The 26,828-nt window shown below is 38.7% G+C and overlaps 1 protein-coding gene across 1 annotated transcript in view; it reads right to left on the bottom strand.

The window, feature by feature from the left end:
• Positions 1–201: 201 nt before the first annotated feature.
• The window catches only part of LOC124796296, a 47,879-nt gene continuing 21,252 nt past the window's right edge, over positions 202–26,828 (bottom strand). Inside the window, exons 2-4 of the mRNA XM_047260416.1 lie at positions 9,396–9,632; positions 841–1,034; positions 202–729 (exon numbers count right to left, since the gene is read on the bottom strand). Of these exons, the coding sequence (XP_047116372.1) occupies positions 542–729; positions 841–1,034; positions 9,396–9,580 (567 nt within the window). The 5' untranslated portion in view covers positions 9,581–9,632 and the 3' untranslated portion in view covers positions 202–541. The remainder of the gene's footprint in view (positions 730–840; positions 1,035–9,395; positions 9,633–26,828) is intronic.

The following is a 26,828-nucleotide window of genomic DNA, read 5'->3' as shown; positions in this document are numbered from 1 at the left end:
CGAAGCACAGCAAGTTAGAAAAATACTATATTCACAACTGTTTCCCCACGTGTGACTTTATCTGCAATATGAAACCATAAACTATGTTCATTTATTATAATATTGGACAAATAGACTTAACTATTTACATGGACTGCGTTTAACTAAGGTTTAAAATCCACAGGTATTTACATACACAGATAAAAAAAAAACAGAGACAAATACAATAAACCATTTAATTATGCTGTAAACATTAATACTAAAAATGCATAATATAAATACAAATTTAAGCACAAGTACAAAAATTTATATAAAATTATTAGTGACACTTACTAACATGAAATACTGAAAAGTCTCTAACACAATAATTCTATGATAATTTTTGTTATTAAAATTATGTTTTTCAAAGCGCCTTTGTCTTCTGTTCAACTGACTTTCTCAGTCATACATCATAGCTGACATAAAAAATTATAGAGATAAGTAGGGCAGCACAAACTACTCAGTGTTGTTCAGCTACATAACCATACGGTTTCCAGTATAATTGTTAAGACATCTGTTTCCTCTAGCTTTTCTTAACTTTTTTCTTAACTGTGAATTGTTTCTCCAAATTTCGCATTACTGAACTTCTCTGGTAATCCACATCTTTTTGACACATTCTTGCAAACAAAAATGGGCACTTATAAGTCACCCGCTCAACACAGAGAGTATTTGGCCCTAATTTGGAAAACATGAATTCAGATGTTGCAGGAACTGTATGAAAAGGAAAAAAAAACTATTAACTTTTTAAATGCATTTACATATTAATGTAAAGAAAAATAATGTAGCAGAATGTTAGTAAATGAAATAATGCAAGATACTCACAGCAAGCCACACCCTTAAAAAAGCATGTGCTATGATTTGAGTTGATTATGTAAGACTCTCCATCTTGTCGTACTTCAAAGTCAGCATGAGTGGAGTGGTGGATAAATGGTGCATGTGGCAGAAATTCTTTATATTCAGCAGAATATTTCCAGTGATCATAGTTACCACTCTCTGTCAAAATGCTGAAGTCTACACTTTAATTTCAAGAAACACACAAATTTATTTTGTCAGTTTCAGATGTATTTTTTTTTTTTTTTTCAAGTATTGAACAATGATACAATTAACATGCCAAAAGTTTTCAGCTGAATCAATTATAATGATTACACTCATTAACTAGGCACTAATACAATTTTTCCAAAAACTTCTCTTTAAAATTTTAGCATGATTCGTTTCTACATCTATACATCTACATCTATACTCCGCGAGCCACCTTACGGTGTGTGGCGGAGGAACCATACTTCAAAAGCTGTTAAAGGACATTCCTTGGGAAATGTCAAGTAACAATCAGTTACAGATGGTTGTAGCCTCTTGACCAGTCCCTTTTTTCCTTAGAGTGACTTACAACAGTTTTTATGTCCATGAATCAACATCACCCTTGTTTTTTCATTGTTGTGAATAGCAGACTTTTGAGATGAAAATATCAAAAACCTGACTTGCTTTTTCAGTTCACACACTCATATCTTATGGTATTATATTCCAAGCCACTCTTCATTGATCAAAAGTATGATCACTGCATAATAGTGAGTAACAAGGATAAAATGGGGTGTGCTATAAACTTTTGGCATGGTTATTACATTATGAAATAAAACTCATAACAACAAAGCACATATATTCTCTAAAAATACACATGTGCTTTCTCTAAATTTGGGCAAAGCAATGCGCGACAACCCAGATTTTGTCAGTAACTGCTTGCATTAGCTTTTGAAGTGTTCTTAGGTCACTGACATATGATAACAGCCAACATTTATGTACACAGAATACATACTGATAGACCTGAATGCTCTTTGCATTACTGTGTGTGAACAGATAAGAAATGATATGACTTCAATGTTGACTGTTAATATTCTTTAACCTTCTAAGAAAGCTTAAAGTATACCCACAGTCAACAATGAAATCATAACTATACAGTTTAGAAGCTGAATGTTTCAAATTATGAGTTTTTGTAGTGTTTGAGATACAGCAGTAAGGCACATAATAAGAGGAGAAAATAATTCCTGGAAATAAAAGCACAAACAGCTGTTTATTGCTTACAATTGTGGCAATGGTTCAAGTACATATTTAATCATTCATATAAGGTGTCAGATAAGAATTCACTGAGTCTCACTTGCTCACTTCTTGAAGAAGTTAACATACATTTCCACGATAGGTTAAGTCAGCCTCCACACAGCAAGGATCAGCAGCCTGGCACCATTTTGCAGCACTATAGCTGCTTGCTGATGACTCAGACGATTAGGGAAAGTTACTGGTTTTTGATGAGCAAACTGTCTAAGAGTCTTGTTCCTCATTCACTGCGGTGACTAGATTTACATTACCATGATATGACTCTTCAGGCTCTCCCAACAGATATTTAGGTCTGCCACTGGATCACATTTTGTGTACAGCACAATGTGTTCTTGGAACAACTGCTCAACATCATCTTATCACTGCTGGTAAGTAGTAAGTGCTGGTGTCAGCACTGTTATGCACTGTTAGGAGGCCTCGTTTCTGAAGACATGCATCATGGTCAACTTGCATGCAGATGGATGACGGTAGCATGTTCAGAGCATCCTACCAGGAGGCATGCAGTGGCCTTCTGCACACGTGCCAAGTGACATGGAGGGTCCATCTAGCTAACACTTTTTGTATGGCTCCCAGTCACAGTAACACTCATCAGCAGTACCAGTAACCTGGTGTATGCACATAAGGCCACAGCTCAGTTCCTAGTAGGGGGCTCTCAACATGTTACAGTCATCTGTCTGCAACCAGCTTGACCACACATGCTGGTCTTTAATCCTGGCCTCCTAAAAGACCAAAGCAGTGCAAACAATGGGAGTTGTCACTTGCCAGTATTAACAAGCAGCTGCCACCTGACAATGTCAAGCTATTAACTTGAAGAAATATTGTGGGGTATGTAAAAAATGGTCCAGTGGCAGACCTGAGAGACACATATTATGAAGAAAACTCAAAAGTTGACTATAACTGACCTTCAGATTCTGGTAACACTAAAATGCCTATAGCCCCTGTAACATTATTTGACAGGATCACTCTCTTGCTTGCCTTCATTTTTGCATGTAATTCAGCAGTTATTGTGTGTGATTTTCTCCTACTTTCCAAGCCATGACACACATTTCAATAACCTTTACAAGTAGAAGAGTTTAACCAATCTTTGCCACTGATTTCAGCGCTATTACATCAATTAATAGAGCTTCTTGTAACTGTCTCAGAGGTTTTTATTCAATATATATGTTTCTTTGAGTATATCTTTGATTATTATTTATGTAGCTTTGTAATCTCCCCACCTGTCTTCATATCTGTTAGTAGCTTTATCACAGTCACTGTGATTAGGCTAAAGGCCAAGGTTAATTAAGCCTACAAGCATGAGAAGGAGGTCGGGACAGAACACTATAACGTCAGTGCTCATTTTAGAAAGAGCAGACAGTGCTGGGGGGGGGGGGGGGGGGGGGGCTATTACATGTATATGTAACGCATTAGTCTGAAGACTGGTTTGATGTTACTCTCCAAACTCTAAGAATAGTTCACCATGCACTGCATAGATATGTACCCAGTAGAACAGTTCGTAATGGAAGGGACCCTCCATGGCATACAGTCACTGTAAAGAAACTTCCAAAGATCCAGAGATTACTGCCTAATAAGTGAAAAACAAAGCATAGGGTTATAAATAGAGAAAAGCTGAATGAAACACTTTCGTCTGTCAAGGGAGCAACAATTAAAGCCTTCAATGACTACTATTATGATATTGTCACATGATTTTTCACAAAATCCAAAGAAATCCTGACTATATGTAAAGGTTAAAGAGGCATCAAAGTGCCTAGTCACTTGGAGATGAGACAGGAACTGAAACTGAGACCATCAAAGCAAAAACTGAAACATGAAACTCTATTTTCAAATGTTTCTTTACAAAGGAAAATGCAGGAGAATTGCACAATTTTAATCCTCGCACCACTGAAAAGTTGAGGATGTCAAATTAAACACCAATCAGCTGTCAAATTTCCAATCTTATTTTATTTGGCAACCAGTTTCAGCATTTTAGTACTCCATCTTCAGACCCCTACAGTGATCACTTCAACCTGCGGGTCGGCAGGCGATGGTTGAAGTAATCACTGTAGCAAATATCTACTAACACCAGAGTTACTGGCCCCTGTTTTGATCATAATCCAGATATATTCTTCCTACACATCAGTCAGGGTCCTAAAGCTGGCGTGGTAAAATGCTGAAACTGGTTGCCAAATAAAATAAGGTTGGAAATTTGACAGCTGAAAGGTGTTTAATTTGACATCCTCTATCAAACAGCCGAGTCCCACAACCATCTCTAAAGAGATAGACATACAGAGACTGTAAAGTTGAGCGAAATAAATGTTAGTGTCAGCAGTGTTGGGACACAATTCAAGTTGTTAATACTGAACATAGCTCAAAGGTCCAATAAAATCCCTGTCATATTCAATACTGCATTTGCAGCTGAGTCAGTCCCTTTTTCAACTGTAACCTACTGTAAAGCCTTTGAACAAAAAACAGTGCCCAGCAGTTGGAAGAAAACACAGATCATATCCATTTACAGGAAAAGTAGTAGAGTGATCCACAAAATTTCTGTCCAATATTCTTAACGTTGATTTGTTGCTGAATCTTAGAACACATTCTGAGCTCAAACTTAATGAAGAATGATATCCTCTATGCTAACTATCACGTAGTCCAAAAACACTGATCATGCAAAACCAAACTCACACTTTTCTCATATGACTGCTGAAAGATTCGGATCAAGGCAGTCAGATAGATACAGTGTTTCTTGATACCCAAAGAGCATTTTACTCAATACCACATCTACATTTATTGTCAAAAATATGATCATATGGGATGTTGTTGTTGTTGTGGTCTTCAGTCCTGAGACTGGTTTGATGCAGCTCTCCATGCTACTCTATCCTGTGCAAGCTTTTTCATCTCCCAGTACCTACTGCAACCTACATCCTTCTGAAGGTGTGTCTTTATCAAGTATATTGGATATCAAGCGAAATTTGTGACTGGATTGAGGATTTTTTTGGTAGGGAGGACACAGCAAGTTATCCTGCTTGGAGAGTCATCAGCAGATGTAGAAGTAACTTTTTGGTGCCCAAGGGAAGTGTGTTGACACCTTTTCGGTCATGTTGTGTATAATAACTTTGCAGACAAGTGTTACCAAATAGGACTGACTGCGGATACTGATCGTACAGAGAAGGGCATCATGAATGGTCACAGGTTTGTGTGACCCACTGGAAAGTGTCACAGAAATATTGAAATAACTGAACAGGCAGATTCTTAAACACAGTTGTAAACTATACCAAAACAGCCTACTGGTGAAGTTTCAAGAACCAGCTTTAAACGATGACTCCAGGAATACATATTGCTCCAACAGGTATTACAAGAACAAGATTACATTCATTACAACACACGTGGAGGCATTTAAACAATCATTCTTCCCAAGCTTCACACGTAAATGGAACAGGGAAAACCCTAATAACAGGTACAATAGAATGGACCCTTGCCACGCACTTCACAGTGGTTTGCGGAGTATGCATGTAGACTAGGCTACACTATGCAAACCTCTTCAATAGTTCATAACTATGGCAACCTACATCCACTTGAATCTGCTTGATGTAGGCACATCTTGTTCTCCCTCTACCATTTTTACCCACTACACTTCCCTCCACAACCAAACTGATTATTCCTTGAAGCTTTAGGATGTGTTCTATCAACCTATTCCTTCTTTCAGTCAAGTTGTGCCATACATTTATATTTCCCCCAATATGATTCAGTACCACTTCAGTAATTACCTTCAAACATTATTCTATAGCACCACATATCAAATGCTTATATTCTCTTCTTTCCTGTTCTGTTTCTTTCATATTTCACTTCTGTATGAAGCAACACTACAGACAGATACTTTCAGAAACAACTTCATAACAATTAAATGTCAGATGTTAAAGTTCTCTCTCTTCATAAAAGCTCAACATGTAACTGGAAGTCTGCATTTTACATCCTTTATAGTTCTGCCAATGTTAATTATTTTGTACCGAGACTGTAACACTTCTTTACTGTTGAGTTGTTGCATAAGTTCATAGCATTCTTTCATAAGTTTAATAAACATGACAGATACACACAACAGAGACTTTAGTTATCAATAATATTTACTCCTTCACTATTTATAACAATCTGTAATTGCTGGGGTAACTTTTTGAATCTGCAACTGCAGAAAATATGTGATTTTGAGGTGAAGAACTTGTTGAGCCATGTTTGGAGTGCATTTTCATCTGGGAAGGAAGTCCATTGAAGATTATTCAACAGAGTGTGGAAAAGAAGAAAACCCGAGGGTGCAAAATCAGGTGAATGAGATGTGTGTGGGATGACTTCCCAATCCAACTCTTGTATAGGGTTTTTTGTCACTCTAGCACAATGGGAGTGGGTGTTATCGAATAGTAGCATCACTTCGCACAGTCTTCCTGATCATTCCTCTCAGATTGCATATGCAAGGTGTCTCAGGTGTTTACAACAAATGTCAGCAGTGATGGTTACACCTCGAAGAAGCAATTCATACTACACCACAGTGAATACACAGAACTGCTGAATTTATAGTACTATTAAATTCCGTGTTGTGCACAAAGAGCTGTTGCACTTTCTGTATGTGACTGTGTGGTGTGGATTCACAAGCACCTTTATTCTCGATCTAGTGAAGATGCTGAGTCGCGATAGGCACAGCAAAAAGATTCACACAATTATAGCTTTCGGCCGTTAAGGCCTTTGTCAGCAGTAGACACACACACACACACACACACACACACACACACACACACACACACAAACGCAACTTGCACACACGTCTGCAGTCTCAGATAACTGAAACCACACTGTTATCTGAGATTGCAGACGTGTGTACAAGTTGCGTGTGTGTGTGTGTGTGTGTGTGTGTGTGTGTGTGTGTGTGTGTGTGTGTATATATATATATTGCTGACAAAGGCCTTAATGGCTTATCACGACTCAGCATTTCCGCTATAATTCCTTCACTAATATTGTTACATTCCATCCTGGATTTTCCATTGTTTGATTTATTCTCGGTCTATTCTTCTATGAAGAGAATACACTTAGAGGGCCTGTCAGGTGTACCATGGCATCAGCATGTTATCGAGACCTCCCTGTCCATCATATGATTCCTGTTTTGGATAAGAGTAAATGTGTGGAAACCACTGTTTCCATGCAAGAAGGGGGAACACCTCATGTTGCTCAATCATTGAAAGATCTGCTTAATGCAACCTTTCACAAATGTATTGAGACCAGAGGTTTTCCAGATGTATGGCCTGCAAGATCACCTGATCTGAATCCATGTGACTTTTTGCTCTGGGGATTTATCAGGGACATGTTCGGTTCCTATCTGATCTGAAGGCCAGTATACAAGAACACATTACTTAGATTCCACCATCACTGCTGCAAGCAACTGTTGATCATGTCATTTTATGGATGCAGCATCTCATCAATGTGTCCAGTGCTCATCCTGAATGAATTGTGTAAGCAGATGTTAAAAATAAAATCAACAATATGCACTTCTCACTTGTTTGACCTTTTCTGCCCACTCCTCCTGTTACTAATCCATTATATATAGAAACATTTCTATACGTCTTTCTCACATTTACAGAGCCAGGTTTTCACCTGGTGGCCAAAACTGGAATTAATTTTTTTCCATCGTAAATCGGTTCCTCATTAATGCATAAGAATATCTACAGAGTTTCACTTCTCTGTGAGTAGCTGCACTTTAATTATAACCACCTGCTACAATGCTACCTTTGTGACTCAAATGTCTCTATTTCTTTCAATCAGATAGCTCCCATCTTATTAATTTCCTACCTTTCTGTAATGTCAGCCACACGACAATTACAGCACACACTGGACCTCTGTGAGTTGCCGCACATTAATTACAACCAAATGCTATAATGCTCCCTTTGGGACTCTCAAAATCCTCTATTTCTTTCAATTACACAGTTCCACCTTCTTAGTTTCCAAATGTGCAGTTTGCAATTGATAAATAATGGCTCTTACAAATGTTTAGCAATTTAAAATCTTATTTCTGTATCTTTGTCTTACCAATAAAGTCAATCTGAAAGTTTTCAGTGTACCCAGATCTCTTTTTTCGTTAGAAAATTCTTTCATGATTCTTAAATCCAATGTTTGCAATGACTAAATTTTGGTCTGTGCAAAATTCTACCAGGCTGCTTTCTATTTCATTCCTTTTATCCAATCCATCTTCTCCTGGCATTTTTCTTTCTCTTCCTTTTCCTACTAATGAATTCCAGTCTCTCAGCTATAACTAAAATTTCATCTCCATCAATGAACTAAGTAATTTCTTTTATTATATAATGTGTTTTTCAGTCTCTTCATCGTCTGCAGGGCTAGTAGGTGTATGAAATTGTACTATGATGGTGGGCTCTTGGCTTTGTGATATCTTGACTATGATAATGTGTTGACTATGCTGTACATAATAGTTTACCCACATTCCTATTTTCTTATTCATTATAGCCCTATTTCTTTCTTACCTCTGTTTGATTTTATGTAGATAACCTTGTACTCCCTGCCCAGAAAGCCTATTCATCCTGACACCATACTTCACTAATTCTCCTTTATGTAACCTCTGCCTATTGATTTCGCTTTCCTAATTCTCTAACCTACTTACTTAGGAATCTAAAATTCCATGCTCTTACCCACATAACACCTGATTTGTTTTTCTGGCGGCAACAACGTCCAAAGTTGCCTCTGTGAGAAGGTCCAAATGGGACACTATTTGCCTCTAGAATATTTTATGTTAGCAGATGTGATCCTAATTTAAAAAATAAAGAAGAACTGCATGTCCTCAGGAAATCTAACAGCTGTAATTCACTCTTGCTTTCAACTATTCACAGTACCTATACTGCAAAGCCATGTTGGCCAGATCAGTGAAACATACAGATAGTTTACCCTGCAACTATTGAAAACACTGCTGCTCCTCTTCGAGAACCATATGCTAGTCTGGCCTCTCCACCAATATCCATCCAGTGTGGTACTGGGAGATGAAGAAGCTTGTACAGGATAGAGTAGCATGGAGAGCTGCATCAAACCAGTCTCAGGACTGAAGACCACAACAACAACAACAACAGTGGTTGCACCTGGAGTATGGCTACCTATATCATTTATGCACACAAGTAATAGTATGCACTGTCTGCCAAAAAGAAGAATTAGTCTGTTACTTTGCAGCAAGCAAACAAAGCAAACTGCTGCAATGAAGACAGAAAATTCTAAACTACTAAGCATTACAATAATGTAGTATAGGCCCTTATTGTACTCACATTGTAGGATTGAGCTTCTTCATGTTACTAAAATCAGCAACATACTCCCAGACATCAGCTGGTTTAGTATCTCGTATGATAATTTTAAAAATGGCACTGTGCTCTTGAGAACGAAAGATAAAATAAAGCACAATTGCTGCAATAGAAACAGCAGTTATGCGTTTTTTGTACCAACGGATCTGCATTGTTGGAGGAATTTTATCTTTTTTCTATGGTATTGTAGGGTAACAGCTATAACTGAAAAAAATGTAAATGCAAAAAGTTTCTCATAAAACTGCACAAAACATTTAATATTCTATTTCTGAAATTCAATTTATGTTACTGCTATTCCAAAAATTAATTCTCATTGTATTATTAATGATCATATGCAAAATATTACCTATGTGTTTCACTGTTTTCTTAAAGTAAGTTGTTAAATACAACTGCATTATCAAATGATGAATTTGATTTCTATCAACAAAAACAAATGCTATCCATAAAGAAGAGTAAATGCAAACACAGTGTTACATCTTCAAAGTAAGTAACAAAATCTTATCCCTCAACAAAGCAATTGCACAAATAATTATTCTAAATCCTGCAAGAGTAAACTTAACTGCCAGATAGAAACTGTTGTCACACTCAAGTGAAATATTTGTGAACAGCTCAAAAGGAAGGAAGAAATGAGCAACCCTTAAAATATTTCCCTTCATTGTTTCTACAAATTATATCTACAATTCACCTTAGTGCTGCAGTTACAGGATTTGCATTAAGTCACAGGATTTAGATTCATTCATGGGTGTTCATATCATAGGGCAAGGGGCCGCTCTTTCTCCCTCCCTCCCCCCCGCCCCCCTCCCCAACCTTTTAGGGAATGGAAAAAATATAGTGTATTCAGGTGTTTTTCTTTCAAGAAAATGATCTAAAAATTGGTTTTACACAGGTTTTTAACTGGGTCAGAACTGGAACTTTTTTGGTTACTTAAACATCATCACTCATCTTCCAAAATATTAAAAATACTCCAAGGCCCAAATATAATCACCCCCTCCTCCCCCCTCTCCCACAAACTATTGTAAGGGTGCCATTGGATTAATTAGCTAAATAATTGCTTTGCTGGGTGATAATATATGAGTCTACAGAGTGTAGCTGAACTGCTTAGTCAGCAAGTATCTGAACAACAGTGCTACAGTGCTAGCTATGTTGATACAAAACAGAGCAATGACAAACAAAGCAAACATTAGATTATACCTACAACAACAGTTGTTGAAATTGACATTTTGTCAGAAGGAAACCCCAGAAATTTTGCAGAGTAAGAAAGAAGTGACCAGTGAAATATTAGCATTTCTACATGATGAATCAGTGGAATATGTGGTGTCGTATATGCTTGACTCTGTGGACAATCTACATGAGGAGTGCTGTGATGACACTACATGCTTAACAAGTGAACATGATACTGAAACAGGTGTTGAGCCTCTGGGTATTAAACATAATTGCATACATGAAAGATCATCTGCATCGTAGTAAGAAAAACAATTATGAACAGATTTTGAATAGGTCCACAGCAATATGACCATGTTGTGGACAAGAAAAACTATGGATATTCAAGAGAGTACAAGGTGCACTTGTTACAAAAACTGGTGTTTGCGCATTTCAGGATGTATATGATAGTGCCCTACTATGTTATGCATATCAAATTGCACATGGAAGAAGTAAGATAACAAAATTTCAAACGTGTCAACTTGATAATGCACTGTAAACTGAGAAATCGGCCCAAAAATTTATAGATGAGATAAACAAACTTATCCCATCATTTAGTATGGGATTTGTTTTCAGGTCTGACCAACTGGGACTTGAAGAAGAAATGCATATGAAAGGAACCCTGGGAACTATAGGTACCAAGAGAGCTGTACCAAGATCAACTAACATCAATGCCCTAATGCATTCATACACAATTATGCCAACTGTCGATCTGTATGGTAAACTGGCTGGAAAGTCATTTATTGGGTATTAAAGTTGGAGATGCTCTAACCCCTACTATTCTTTCTCGTCAGCATGATCTTGCAAGGACAGTAGGGAATATTTACATCATAACAAGCAAGCATGGGAAAATTGGTGTAAGAGAACAATAACTACATTATGAACACCGCTTTTGGCCAATAGCTCGTCAAAAAAACTTGCTTTTGTTTGATTCCTGGCCTGCATATAAAAAATCATACCCCCTTAGACCAATCTATCACTCCTGAAAAGTGTGTCACATTTCAGTTCACACCACCTGGAATCACTGGACAAATTCAGCCTCTGGATGTTTGCTTTTTTCCATGCCTCTAAAACAAATTATTGCACTATCTGTAGCTACGCCTTAAAGGTTACAAGGTAAGTTCCACACCAGACTGCTTCACATTCAGTGGCATGCCATCACATTCCATCAGTTCTCATCACCATACCACACCTGTTGTTGTTGTGGTCTTCAGTCCTGACACTGGTTTGTTGCAGCTCTCCATGCTACTCTATCCTGTGCAAGCTTCTTCATCTCCCAGTACCTACTGCAGCCTACATCCTTCTGAATCTGCTTGGTGCATTCATCTCTTGGTCTCCCTCTACGATTTTTACCCTCCACGCTGCCCTCCAATACTAAATTGATGATCCCTTGATGCCTCAGAACATGTCCTACCAACCGATCCCTTCTTCTAGTCAAGTTGTGCCACAAGCTTCTCTTCTCCCCAATCCTATTCAATACCTCCTCATTAGTTATGTGATATACCTATCTAATCTTCAGCATTCTTCCGTAACACCACATTTCGAAAGCTTCTATTCTCTTCTTGTCTAAACTATTTATCGTCCATGTTTCACTTCCATACATGGCTACATTCCATACAAATACTTTCAGAAACGACTTCCTGACACTTAAATCTACACTCAATGTTAACAAATTTCTCTTCTTCAGAAATGCTTTCCTTCCCATTGCCAGTCTACATGTTATATCCTCTCTACTTCGACCATCATCAGTTATTTTGCTCCCCAAATAGCAAAACTCCTTTACTACTTTAAGTGTCTCATTTCCTAATCTAATACCCTCAACATCACCCGACTTAATTCGACTACATTCCATTATCCTCGTTTTGCTTTTGTTGATGTTCATCTTATATCCTCCCTTCAAGACACTATCCATTCCATTCAACTGCTCTTCCAAGTCCTTTGCTGTCTCTGACAGAATTATAATGTCACTGGCGAACCTCAAAGTTTTTATTTCTTCTCCATGGATTTTAATACCTACTCCGAATTTTTCTTTTGCTTCCTTCACTGCTTGCTCAATATACAGATTGAATAACATCGGGGAGAGGCTACAACCCTGTCTCACTCCCTTCCCAACCACTGCTTCCCTTTCATGCCCCTCAACTCTTATAACTGCCATTTGGTTTCTATACAAATTGTAAATAGCCTTTCGCTCCATATATTTTACCCCTGCCACCTTCAGAATTTGAAAGAGAGTATTCCAGTCAACATTGTCAAAAGCTTTCTCTAGGTCTATAAATGCTAGAAACGTAGGTTTGCCTTTCCTTAATCTAGCTTCTAAGATAAGCCGTAGGGTCAGTATTGCCTCACGTGTTCCAATATTTCTACGGAATCCAAACTGATCTTCCCCAAGGTCGGCTTCTACTAGTTTTTCCATTCGTCTGTAAAGAATTCGCGTTAGTATTTTGCAGCCGTGACTTATTAAACTGATAGTTCGGTAATTTTCACATCTGTCAACACCTGCTTTCTTTGGGATTGGAATTATTACATTCTTCTTGAAGTCTGAGGGTATTTCGCCTGTCTCATACATCTTGCTCACCAGATGGTAGAGTTTTGTCAGGACTGGCTCTCCCAAGGCCGTCAGTAGTTCTAATGGAATGTTGTCTACTCCCGGGGCCTTGTTTTGACTCAGGTCTTTCAGTGCTCTGTCAAACTCTTCACGCAGTATCATATCTCCCATTTCATCTTCATCTACATCCTCTTCCATTTCCATAATATTGTCCTCAAGTACATCGCCCTTGTCTAGACCCTCTATATACTCCTTCCACCTTTCTGCTTTCCCTTCTTTGCTTAGAACTGGGTTTCCATCTGAGCTCTTGATATTCATACAAGTGGTTCTCTTTTCTCCAAAGGTCTCTTTAATTTTCCTGTAGGCAGTATCTATCTTACCCCTCGTGAGATAAGCCTCTACATCCTTACATTTGTCCTCTAGCCATCCCTGCTTAGCCATTTTGCACTTCCTGCCAATCTCATTTTTGAGACATTTGTATTCCTTTTTGCCTGCTTCATTTTCTGCATTTTTATATTTTCTCCTTTCATCAATTAAATTCAATATTTCTTCTGTTACCCACGGATTTCTACTAGCCCTCATCTTTTTACCTACTTGATCCTCTGCTGCCTTCACTACTTCATCCCTCAAAGCTACCCAATCTTCTTCTACCGTATTTCTTTCCCCCGTTCTTGTCAATTGTTTCCTAATACTCTCTCTGAAACTCTCTACAACCCCTGGTTCTTTCAGTTTATCCAGGTTCCATCTCCTTAAATTCCCACCTTTTTGCAGTTTCTTCAGTTTTAATATACAGTTCATAACCAATATATTGTGGTCAGAGTCCACATCTGCCCCTGGAAATGTCTTACAATTTAAAACCTGGTTCCTAAATCTCTGTCTTACCGTTATATAATCTATCTATAACACCACACCTATATGATTCTATATGCATTCTTTAAAAGTGGATACCTAGCTGAAGGCTCTGCACAGTTTGTAACTACCGTTGCGGTGGCTAATACATCCACAACAGACAAGAATTATTTACGAATGTTACTACAAGACAGAGTAGAAACACAAAATATAGCTTTTTTCAGTTTTGACATTTGATTTGGACTTTTTAAGAGGCACGTGTGGATTGTGGCATTCATTCTGCAAATACTGCTACTTTGCTTTTTATTATTACTTTTATTATTACAATCAGGCACCATCAGTGCAGCTTCAGTAGGCCAGGCTTGAAAATGGACCTGTAATGTTTGAAACTAGTTGCCTAGTATACATAAAGTAACTGTTGATAGAATCATTAATACCTATAAACAATATTAATATATATAATATAAAAATAAACAAAATATGGCAATGAGGTGGATAGACAATCCCAGTCAACAAGCAATTCACTTTAGCATGGGTGGTTTCTGTCACACTAAATAAATTAAGTCATCATTTATTTATTCATTTTAAAATGTTTAAAACTCTAGATTGCTTGAACTTATTGTATGTTGGATCATTTATAACATGTATTAGAACATATTCTGAGCTCAAACATAATTGGTTTTCTTGAATAGAGTGACCTCCTCAATACCAACCAGTGTAGATTCTGAAAACACTGATCATGTGCAACTCAACTTGCACTTTTCTCACATGACATACTGAGAACTTTGGATCAAGGCGATCAGACAGATGCAATATTTCTTGATTTCTGAAAAGCATCTGACTTTTCTCTTCCTTTTACTTTGTAATAAATTTTTATACCCATATAATGTGGAGTTTGAGCATAAAGTTTTAAATGGTGCGTGGGCAGCATAAAATTATTTTGATTTCTGGTGTTGTAATTGTGTTGAAAATGATTTGTTACAAATAAATCAGGGCTACTGTGCACAAAGATAATCAGCTCACAGATGTATAGTGCAGGAACACTTAATATATTTAAATTTTTTAGGAGTGGGCAACATGATTTTTTTTGTCCTATATTGTGCATATTTCTAATGACAGTTTTCCAAAGTTTTAACATTCAACGCATATGGTTTGAGTTACCCCAAAACACGATTTCACACCTTATTACTGACTCAAAGTAGCTGTGATATACTACTTTTTTATGCCCATACTGGCAGCATTGTTCAGTATCCTACTTAATTTATTTGCAAGGTACTGTATATGTGAGCCCCATGATCGATTTTTATCCAGTTGCATTCCTAGGAATTTCGCACAGATGTAGCTTCCTGCAAACCCTGTTTTTGTGACTGACCTGAATATCATTTAATTTTGCTTGTTTTGTTTTAACTGCATAAACTGAGTCTTTTCCATGATTATTTTAACCTGTTTAAATCAAACCAGGTATCTAATTTTTCTAAAGTATTTAATACAGTTTGGGGAATTTGGTCAGTGCTATTACTTATATACATATACCTGGGCGTAACACTTTGTAGGGATATGAAATTTGAATGATCACATAGACTCAGTCACAGGTACAGCAGGTGGTAGACTTCAGTTTATTGGTAGAATACTGGGGAAGTGCAATCAGTCTTGAAAGGAGACTGCTTACAAACCACTTGTGTGACCAGTTCAAGAATATTGCCCATGTGTGTGGGACCCGTACCAAGTAAGACTAACAGGGGATATTGAACATAAACAGAGAAGAGCAGCACAAATGGGCACACACTATGTGATCAAAGGTATCCACGCACCCCCAAAAACATACATTTTTCATATTAGGTGCATTGTGCTGCCACCTGCAGCTAGGTACTCCATATCAGCAACATCAGTAGTCATTAGACAATGTGAGAGATCAGATGGGGTGGTCCGCAAAACTCACGGACTTTGAACATGGTCAGGTTATTGGGTGTCAGTTGTATCATACATCTGTACACAAAATTTACACACTCCTAAACACCCCTAGGTCCATTGTTTACAATATGATTGTGAAGTGGAAACGTGAAGGGATACGTACAGTACAAAAGCGTACAGGCCGAGCTCATCTGTAGACTGACAGAGACCACCGACAGCTGACGAGGGTCATGTGTAATAGGCAGATATCTATCTAGACCATCACACAGGAATTTCAAACTGCATTAGAATCCACTGCAAGTACTATGACAGTTAGGCGGGAGGTGAGAAAACTAGGATTTCATGGTTGAGCGGCTGCTCATAAGCCACACATCATGCTGGTAAATGCCAAACGATGCCTCATGTGGTGTAAGGAGCATAAACACTGGACGATTGAACCATAGAAAAACATTGTGTCGAGTGACGAATCATGGTACACAATGTGGCGATCCAATGACAGGGTGTGAGTATGACTAACACCTGGTGAATGCCATCTGCCAGCGTGTACAGTGCCAACAGCAAAATTCAGAGGTAGTGGTGTTATGGGGTGGTCATGTTTTTCATGGAGGGGGCTTTCACCCCTTGTTGTTTCGCATGGCACTATCACAGCACAGGCCCCACTGATGTTTAAAGCGACTTCTTGCTTCCCACTGCTGAAGAGCAATTTGGTGATGGCGATTGCATCTTTCAACACAATCGAGCACCTGTTCATAATGCGCAGCCTGTGGCAGAGTGGTTACACAACAGTAACATCCCTTTAATGGACTGGCCTGCACAGAGTCCTGACCTGAATCCTACAGAACACCTTTGGGATGTTTTAGAATGCCTCCTTCATGCCAGGCCTCACCGACCAACATCGATACCTCTCCTCAGTGCAGCACTCTGTGAAGAATGGGATGCCATTTCCCAAGAAACCTTCCAGCGCTTGATTGAACATATGCCTGTGAGAGTGGAGTCTGTCATCAAGGCTAAGGGTGGGCCAACACCTTATTGAATTCCAGCATTATCCATGGAGGGCACCATGAACTTGTAAGTCATTTTCAGCCAGGTGTCGGGATACTTTTGTTCACATAGTGTACGTTTGTTTGATGAATGGGAGAGTGTCACAGAGGTATAGCAGGAACTGTACTGGAAGACTCCTGAAGAGAGATGTAAACTATCCTGAGAAAGTCTACTAACAAAGATTCAAGAACTCGCTTTAAATGAGTATACTACAATCCCCAATGTATTGCTCATGTAGGGATTGTGAGGATAAGATTAGAATAATTACTGCATGCCCACAGGCTTTCAAACAATCATTCTTCTTGCACTCCATAAGTGAATGGAATGGGAAGATATCTGCCATGTACCTCACAGAGGTTTGCAGAGTACAGATGTAGATGTAGATATTATACAGAAGCCAAACAGGAAGATTGCAAACACACAATGTCAAAGGATCTGATAATACTTGCCCTCACACAGTCAGTACACATTGGTAATACTGAGAATATTTTGGTCAGCATCGCTACTGTTCATCAACATTTCTAAGATTGATATTCACTCTCAAGGAATCAGAAAATTGACGTACTGATAAAAATCTTAATGTAGATGCACCGCTTAACTTACATGTGACATTTCTACCATTGTAGAAGATAGGCACGAATCATACATTGCATGCACAAAATGGCAGAAGCTGGTCAAATCCATGACAGCAGGGCAGAAAATGGGTCCCGAGCACATTACAATGTGAGCAATTTGCCCTCCCTCCCATTGATTTCTTCGACAGGCCAATTACGGGTTGGATCTGACCCATGGGCTGTCAGTTGCCCACCATGTTCTAGGGCCTCCTATTGAAATTTTTGAAGCAGTCTGAAGGTCTTCTTGGCCACATGTAGAAAAGCATCATCCTGGAAAAGTTTGACAGCTTGCCCCTGCACTTTTTCTTGATGCCATATTTGAATATCAGCATGTGTTTGTAATACTGCTCAGCATTAACTGTTGCATTTCCTGGTAGCCAGTCAATAAGCAGATGTCCCTCTTCATTGAAAAACAAACTGAGTGTTACTGTTCCAGCTTTTGGGGCAGAATTGACTTTTTTTGGATGAGGGAGCCGAGATACCACCACTCCATGCTCATCTGTTTGGAGGCAAGGTTTGAAGTGGCGAGACCACGTTTTATCACATGCCACAATGTAAGCAATGAAATCTGTTCCTTGCTCCACCTATCTCAACAGATGGATCATGCAAACTCCCATTCTTGCCGTCTTGTGATTCCCTGAAAGATGCTTGGGCACCCACTGTGCACAAACTTTACCATACCGAAGCTTCTCATGGATTATGTCATGCACAGTCCCTTTGTTTAATGTCATATGTGCTCATCCGACGATTCATCCATATGAGCTCCTCCAATGCCAAAATTGTGGCATTGGTGGTGACAATGTGCATTGCCTATAGTGTGGTGTGCTCTTGATGTTTACATGTCCTGCCTCACAACACTGGAAACACCAGAATATTATGCACTGTATAAGACACTGCTCTCTGTAAACCTCTTTCATCCTGCAATAAATTTGTGAAGCATGCTCCCCTTTGCATATAGAAACTGGATAATAGCTCTTTGTGCTGATCAGGAGGAACCCATCATGCAATGAACTGTGGAAAAAATTCGCCAGAAATAAGGAAATTGTTATGAAGCCATTAACTTCACTTCTGCAACTGGAAATACCAGCACACCACTTCTCAGCAAACACATTCACACATTGGGACTTCATACAATGCAACTACTGTGAAGGTCTCCTTTTCAATTGGGCATACCTTATACATGTTTCACTGTTTCATTAAAGTAAGAAATTAAGTACAGTTGCATTAGCTCATGATGAACTTGATTTATCGGAGCCAAAAAAAACTGTCCCTCAGTGATCATAGATGCCTAAAACTAATGAAAACCATTTAATAAAGAGATTGGAATAATATTTGCCTGACTACGAGGGGCGTTTGAAAAGTTCACGCAAAGTCCAAGAGATGGTACCACTGGCACATATCAAGGTCATGTTTAGTTAGTAGCATCTTTGGAAAGAACGCACACCAAGTTTCATCCATATTGGTGTATTTGTTTGTATTTGGCATTCGTGTTAATGAAGGAAGTCAAGTGATTGTCGAAAAATGGACGAAAAAGAATTTCATGTGGTGATTAAATATTACTTTATGAAAGGCAAAATGCTTCAGGACACTAAATAGAAGCTTGATAAACATTACAGTGACTCTGCACCTTTGATTAGAACAGTTTATAAGTGGTTTCAGAATTTTTGTAGTGACGATATGGGCACAAGTGATGCTGAAAGTTCTGGATGCCCTGTGGAGGTGACAACTCCAGAAATCATTGATAAAATCCGTGATATGGTGATGGATGACAGAAGAGTTAAGGTGCATGAGATTGCTGGTGCTGTGAGCATCTCAAATGACCAGGTACATAATATTTTGCATAAACATTTGGACATGAGAAAGCTATCCGCAAGATGGGTTCCGCGATTGCTCATGCTTGACCAAAAATGGAATCATGTGAAGTGTTGCAAGGATGGTTTGCAGCTGTTTAGGAAGAATCCGCAGGACTTTAAGCATCGTTTCGTCACTGTGAATGAAACATGGATATATTACGATACTCCTGAGACCAAAAAATAATCCAAACAATGGGTTACCAAGGGAGAATCTGCACCAAAAAAGGCAAAGACCATTCCTACAGCCGGAAGGGTTATGGCGACTGTCTTTTGGGATTCGCAAGGGATAATCCTCATGACTATCTGGAAAAGGGTAAAACTATTACAGGTGAATATCATTCATCATTATTGGACCATTTGAAAACCGAGGTGCAAGAAAAACGACAGTGATTGGACTGCAAAAAAGTCCTTTTCCATCACGACAATGCACCAGCACACACCTCAGCAGTTGTGGTCGCAAAATTAGTGGAAATAGGATTTCAACTTGTTTGACATCCCCCCTATTCTCCAGACTTGGCTCCCTCGGACTACTATTTGTTCCCCAATTTGAAGAAATGGCTGGCGGGACAAAGATTTTATTCAAACTAGGAGGTGATTGCAGCAACTAAGTTATTTTTCAGACTTCGACAATTCCTATTATCTGGAAGGGATCAACAAATTAGAACAGCATTGGACAAAGCGTATAAGTCTAAAAGGAGCCTATGTTGAAAAATAAAAAAGGTTTATCCCAAACACGTAAGTAGTTTTTATTTTTGCACGGACTTTTCAAATGCCCCTTGTACACCTTACAGTAATCAGTTATTTATTTATTGCACATGTATTCCACAGATCTATAAGAGATCATAAGACAAATAACAAGGAATATACTGAAAAAATAGTCATAGCAATAGCCATCTATACACATTAAAACAAAATGAGAGTGCAGAACTGGATAAATAGTCCCTACGCCCAACAGTACAAAGCATCTGGCAAAGGAAAAATACACAGATATGGTACAGTATTCCCATCAATGCCAGTTCTAGCTGGGCCATCAGTGAATAGATTAATACACTACCTGTAGTCCATTTAAATTTACTTGATAGTGGACATCTGTCACTTGCCACTGCAGTGCTGCCACAGTAGCCGCCAGCTACTGCTCTGTTATACGTAACACGCAAACATGGCAAGTCACTTCACAAATGCTGTTAAGGTGTAACACACAGTAATATTGGAAGTAGCCGCTACAAAGTATGTTGGAAATGCAAGATGCTCTGTCGACAGCTGATTTTAAGTGACCAAAGACTGAACTGCAGCAGGGGACACATTTTGTGGCCCTGAATTTAAACTCGTGTCCTAACCTAAACACAGCCTTATGATGATAATAATAATAATAAAGATTTTATTGTCTTTAGGCCATTACAGCAATTGACAACATCAAATGAAGTTACAGTTTATAATACAGTGTGATAAGGTATTGACCCCCCCCATGAACCATGGACCTTGCCGTTGGTGGGGAGGCTTGCGTGCCTCAGCGATACAGATAGCCGTACCGTAGGTGCAACCACAACGGAGGAGTATCTGTTGAGAGGCCAGACAAACGTGTGGTTCCTGAAGAGGGGCAGCAGCCTTTTCAGTAGTTGCAAGGGCAACAGTCTGGATGATTGACTGATCTGGCCTTGTAACAATAACCAAAACGGCCTTGCTGTGATGGTACTGCGAACGGCTGAAAGCAAGGGGAAACTACAGCCGTAATTCTTCCCGAGGGCATGCAGCTTTACTGTATGATTACATGATGATGGCGTCCTCTTGGGTAAAATATTCCGGAGGTAAAATAGTCCCCCATTCGGATCTCCGGGCGGGGACTACTCAAGAGGATGTCGTTATCAGGAGAAAGAAAACTGGCGTTCTACGGATCGGAGCGTGGAATGTCAGATCCCTTAATCGGGCAGGTAGGTTAGAAAATTTAAAAAGGGAAATGGATAGGTTGAAGTTAGATATAGTGGGAATTAGTGAAGTTCGGTGGCAGGAGGAACAAGACTTCTGGTCAGGTGACTACAGGGTTATAAACACAAAATCAAATAGGGGTAATGCAGGAGTAGGTTTAATAATGAATAGGAAAATAGGAATGCGGGTAAGCTACTACAAACAGCATAGTGAACGCATTATTGTGGCCAAGATAGATACGAAGCCCACGCCTACTACAGTAGTACAAGTTTATATGCCAACTAGCTCTGCAGATGACGAAGAAATTGAAGAAATGTATGATGAAATAAAAGAAATTATTCAGATTGTGAAGGGAGATGAAAATTTAATAGTCATGGGTGACTGGAATTCGAGTGTAGGAAAAGGGAGAGAAGGAAACATAGTAGGTGAATATGGATTGGGGGACAGAAATGAAAGAGGAAGCCGCCTGGTCGAATTTTGCACAGAGCACAACATAATCATAACTAACACTTGGTTTAAGAATCATGAAAGAAGGTTGTATACATGGAAGAACCCTGGCGATACTAAAAGGTATCAGATAGATTACATAATGGTAAGACAGAGATTTAGGAACCAGGTTTTAAATTGTAAGGCATTTCCAGGGGCAGATGTGGACTCTGACCACAATCTATTGGTTATGACCTGTAGATTAAAACTGAAGAAACTGCAAAAAGGTGGGAATTTAAGGAGATGGGACCTGGATAAACTAAAAGAACCAGAGGTTGTACAGAGATTCAGGGAGAGCATAAGGGAGCAATTGACAGGAATGGGGGAAATAAATACAGTAGAAGAAGAATGGGTAGCTTTGAGGGATGAAGTAGTGAAGGCAGCAGAGGATCAAGTAGGTAAAAAGACGAGGGCTAGTAGAAATCCTTGGGTAACAGAAGAAATATTGAATTTAATTGATGAAAGGAGAAAATATAAAAATGCAGTAAGTGAAACAGGCAAAAAGGAATACAAACGTCTCAAAAATGAGATCGACAGGAAGTGCAAAATGGCTAAGCAGGGATGGCTAGAGGACAAATGTAAGGATGTAGAGGCCTATCTCACTAGGGGTAAGATAGATACCGCCTACAGGAAAATTAAAGAGACCTTTGGAGATAAGAGAACGACTTGTATGAATATCAAGAGCTCAGATGGAAACCCAGTTCTAAGCAAAGAAGGGAAAGCAGAAAGGTGGAAGGAGTATATAGAGGGTCTATACAAGGGCGATGTACTTGAGGACAATATTATGGAAATGGAAGAGGATGTAGATGAAGATGAAATGGGAGATATGATACTGCGTGAAGAGTTTGACAGAGCACTGAAAGACCTGAGTCGAAACAAGGCCCCCGGAGTAGACAATATTCCATTGGAACTACTGACGGCCGTGGGAGAGCCAGTCCTGACAAAACTCTACCATCTGGTGAGCAAGATGTATGAAACAGGCGAAATACCCACAGACTTCAAGAAGAATATAATAATTCCAATCCCAAAGAAAGCAGGTGTTGACAGATGTGAAAATTACCGAACTATCAGCTTAATAAGTCACAGCTGCAAAATACTAACACGAATTCTTTACAGACGAATGGAAAAACTAGTAGAAGCCAACCTCGGGGAAGATCAGTTTGGATTCCGTAGAAACACTGGAACACGTGAGGCAATACTGACCTTACGACTTATCTTAGAAGAAATATTAAGGAAAGGCAAACCTACGTTTCTAGCATTTGTAGACTTAGAGAAAGCTTTTGACAATGTTGACTGGAATACTCTCTTTCAAATTCTAAAGGTGTCAGGGGTAAAATACAGGGAGCGAAAGGCTATTTACAATTTGTACAGAAACCAGATGGCAGTTATAAGAGTCGAGGGACATGAAAGGGAAGCAGTGGTTGGGAAGGGAGTAAGACAGGGTTGTAGCCTCTCCCCGATGTTGTTCAATCTGTATATTGAGCAAGCAGTAAAGGAAACAAAAGAAAAATTCGGAGTAGGTATTAAAATTCATGGAGAAGAAATAAAAACTTTGAGGTTCGCCGATGACATTGTAATTCTGTCAGAGACAGCAAAGGACTTGGAAGAGCAGTTGAATGGAATGGACAGTGTCTTGAAAGGAGGATATAAGATGAACATCAACAAAAGCAAAACAAGGATAATGGAATGTAGTCTAATTAAGTCGGGTGATGCTGAGGGAATTAGATTAGGAAATGAGGCACTTAAAGTAGTAAAGGAGTTTTGCTATTTGGGGAGCAAAATAACTGATGATGGTCGAAGTAGAGAGGATATAAAATGTAGGCTGGCAATGGCAAGGAAAGCGTTTCTGAAGAAGAGAAATTTGTTAACATCCAGTATAGATTTAAGTGTCAGGAAGTCATTTCTGAAAGTATTCGTATGGAGTGTAGCCATGTATGGAAGTGAAACATGGACGATAAATAGTTTGGACAAGAAGAGAATAGAAGCTTTCGAAATGTGGTGCTACAGAAGAATGCTGAAGATTAGATGGGTAGATCACATAACTAATGAGGAAGTATTGAATAGGATTGGGGAGAAGAGAAGTTTGTGGCACAACTTGACCAGAAGAAGGGATCGGTTGGTAGGACATGTTCTGAGGCATCAAGGGATCACCAATTTAGTATTGGAGGGCAGCGTGGAGGGTAAAAATCGTAGAGGGAGACCAAGAGATGAATACACTAAGCAGATTCAGAAGGATGTAGGTTGCAGTAGGTACTGGGAGATGAAAAAGCTTGCACAGGATAGAGTAGCATGGAGAGCTGCATCAAACCAGTCTCAGGACTGAAGACCCCAACAACAACAACAAGGTATTGACTACTTAAATATTTTAGCTTATATTACAATCAATGTACAGTGGGTCATCTGTTAGATTACTGCATTTTACAGTTGAAGAATTCATTGATATCATAGAATGGGTGGGCAATAAACCATTCATGCAGTCTTTCTTTGAATGTATGTTCAGGAAGATCCTGTATGGCATGTGGCAGCTTATTAAATAGCTTGTGCCCTGTGACTTCATAGCTATTTATTGATTTTGATAGTCTGTGGTAAGGCGTGTATATGTGTTTGATGCTTCTTGTGTTGTAACAATGTACATTTTCTCTACGTTTCACATCTTGTAGGTTCTTCTTCGTAAAGATTAAGACATTGTATATATAGAGGTTTATTACAGTCATAATTTTTTGTTTAGTAAATAAGGGTTTGCAGTGAGCCTTATGTGAAGAATTTGTAATTATCCTAATGGCTTTCTTCTGCAATAATAGGATGTCATGTATATGACTACAGTTACCCCACAAGATAATGCCATAGGATATTATACTCTGGAAAAATGCAAAATAAGATGATCTGATGTATGTTTCAGGTACACAATTTCTGAGTTGTCTCAATAAATAAATTACTCTAGATAGTTTACTACTAATATAGTTTACATGTTGGCCCCAGGATAACTTTTCGTCTAAATAAACTCCCAGGAATTTAACAGAACTAGGTCATCAGATAGTGGCTTGTCTCTTAGAGTGAAGATTATCTGCTGAGTTTTATTTTCATTTAGCAGGAAACTATTTGCTCTGAACCAATATGCTGCATGAGTGAGTGTATTTTCAGCACAGGTTTTAAGATCATTAAGACTGTTACTGCTATGGAGAAAAGTCGTATCATCTGCATACAATACAGTGGTGGATCTAATAAACGAGGGGAGGTCATTGATCATTATCAGAAACAGGAAGGGCCCCAGTACAGATCCCTGAGGCACACCTACTCTAACATTTTCTATGTTTGACATTTCCTTACCAACACAAACTACCTGTTTACGGTTGTTGAGATAAGCTTTTAATAGTCTGAGACTGTTTTCTTTGATGCCGTAGAATTCTAGTTTCTCTAGTAGTGGCATGTGCTCAACACAGTCGAAGGCTTTGCTTAGGTCACAGAATGAGACCTGAGCAAAGCCTTTGTTTTCAAAAACTTTGAGGATGTAACTGACTACCGTGTTGATTGCATCAATGGTCGACAGATTCTTCCTAAACCCGTATTGTGTAGCATTAATTATTCCTAGATTCTCAAAGTGAGATGATAATTGTTGGTACATGATGCATTCTATTACCTTGGAGAATGTGGGTACTATTGAAATAGGCCTGTAGCTAGATGGAGAGTCTTTATCTCCCTTTTTGTATACTGGGACGATCCTAGACAGTTTTAACTCATCAGGAAAATATCCCTCAAGTAAGCACTTGTTTATACAATGGGTTAAGGGGTAGAGAATGCAGTCACACACTTTTTTTAGCAGGTTGGATGATATGCCATATATATCTAAGCTATCAGATGATTTCAGTTGTTTTATGACCCCTTGTACATATCTAGGCGATACTTCGGAGAAGGTTACCATGCTTGTATTTAGTGACTGTCTACCCCAATTTTGGGAGAGTAACTCTGATGGACTAATGTCTGGTTTGATAATTGTGTCTCCTATTTCTTTCACTGAATTAATAAAAAACTCATTGAGTGTTTGTGGTGGGATATTAATTTTGTCTTTTTTAGTATCTCTGGCAGCACTGTTAATTACTTTCCACGCAGTTTTGCATTTATTGGTGGAATTATGTATGCTGTTGGCATTGTAGGTTTTTTTGGCTTGCAGGATGGCTTTTTTGTATTCATTCCTGCATTCCACATAGGCTGATTTGGCACAGTCAGACTTCATACTATTGTATATATTGTACAGTAACAAAACTTGTTTCTTTAGATCTGTCAGCTGTTTAGTGTACCATATATTTTGTCTGTTTTGAGATCTGGATTTGTGGCTGCTGTCCATTATTTTTATTTTCTTTATGGGAATACTATGGTTAAATAGGGTCAAGAATGCATTAAAAAATCTATCAAATATTATTTTGGCTGGCAGATCATTACTTGATGTGTAATGTCCATCAACACTACAATGGCCAAACCAGTCTCTGTCAGCAAGGGAATTACGAAATGTTTTAATTTTATCCTCAGTTATGGGTCTGGTAATCACAACTGTTGGGACAGGTCTGTTTGCATTGCACCTATTGAGGGGAATTTTACTTGCATAATTTAGAGATACGGAGTCATGGTCAGAGAATGGGAACACTACAACTTCGCATGTGTTTTCAGTGGTCTTGAAGTTTACAAAGATGTTATCTAAACATGCTTTGTTTCTTGTGGGCCTGTTATTAACATGATGTAAATTGTATTGTCTTAGCAAGTTTTCCAGATCTGCAACACTACCCTTACATTTAGTAACATCAAAATCAGCATTCAAATCACCTCCTATTGCAATATCATAATGTAGCCATTTAATATTACTTAATTCACTCAATAGCATGTCCATTTTTTCTAAAAATATGTTAATGCTTCCCTTTGGTGATCTGTACATGGATACTACTATTAGCTTATGACTATTAATGATTATACCCGTAACTTCAAAGTG

The sequence above is a fragment of the Schistocerca piceifrons genome, chromosome 4 (genome assembly GCF_021461385.2).
Source record: "Schistocerca piceifrons isolate TAMUIC-IGC-003096 chromosome 4, iqSchPice1.1, whole genome shotgun sequence".
NCBI classification, from domain to species: Eukaryota; Metazoa; Arthropoda; class Insecta; order Orthoptera; family Acrididae; genus Schistocerca; species Schistocerca piceifrons.
This window is presented reverse-complemented; position numbering and strand designations above follow the sequence as displayed.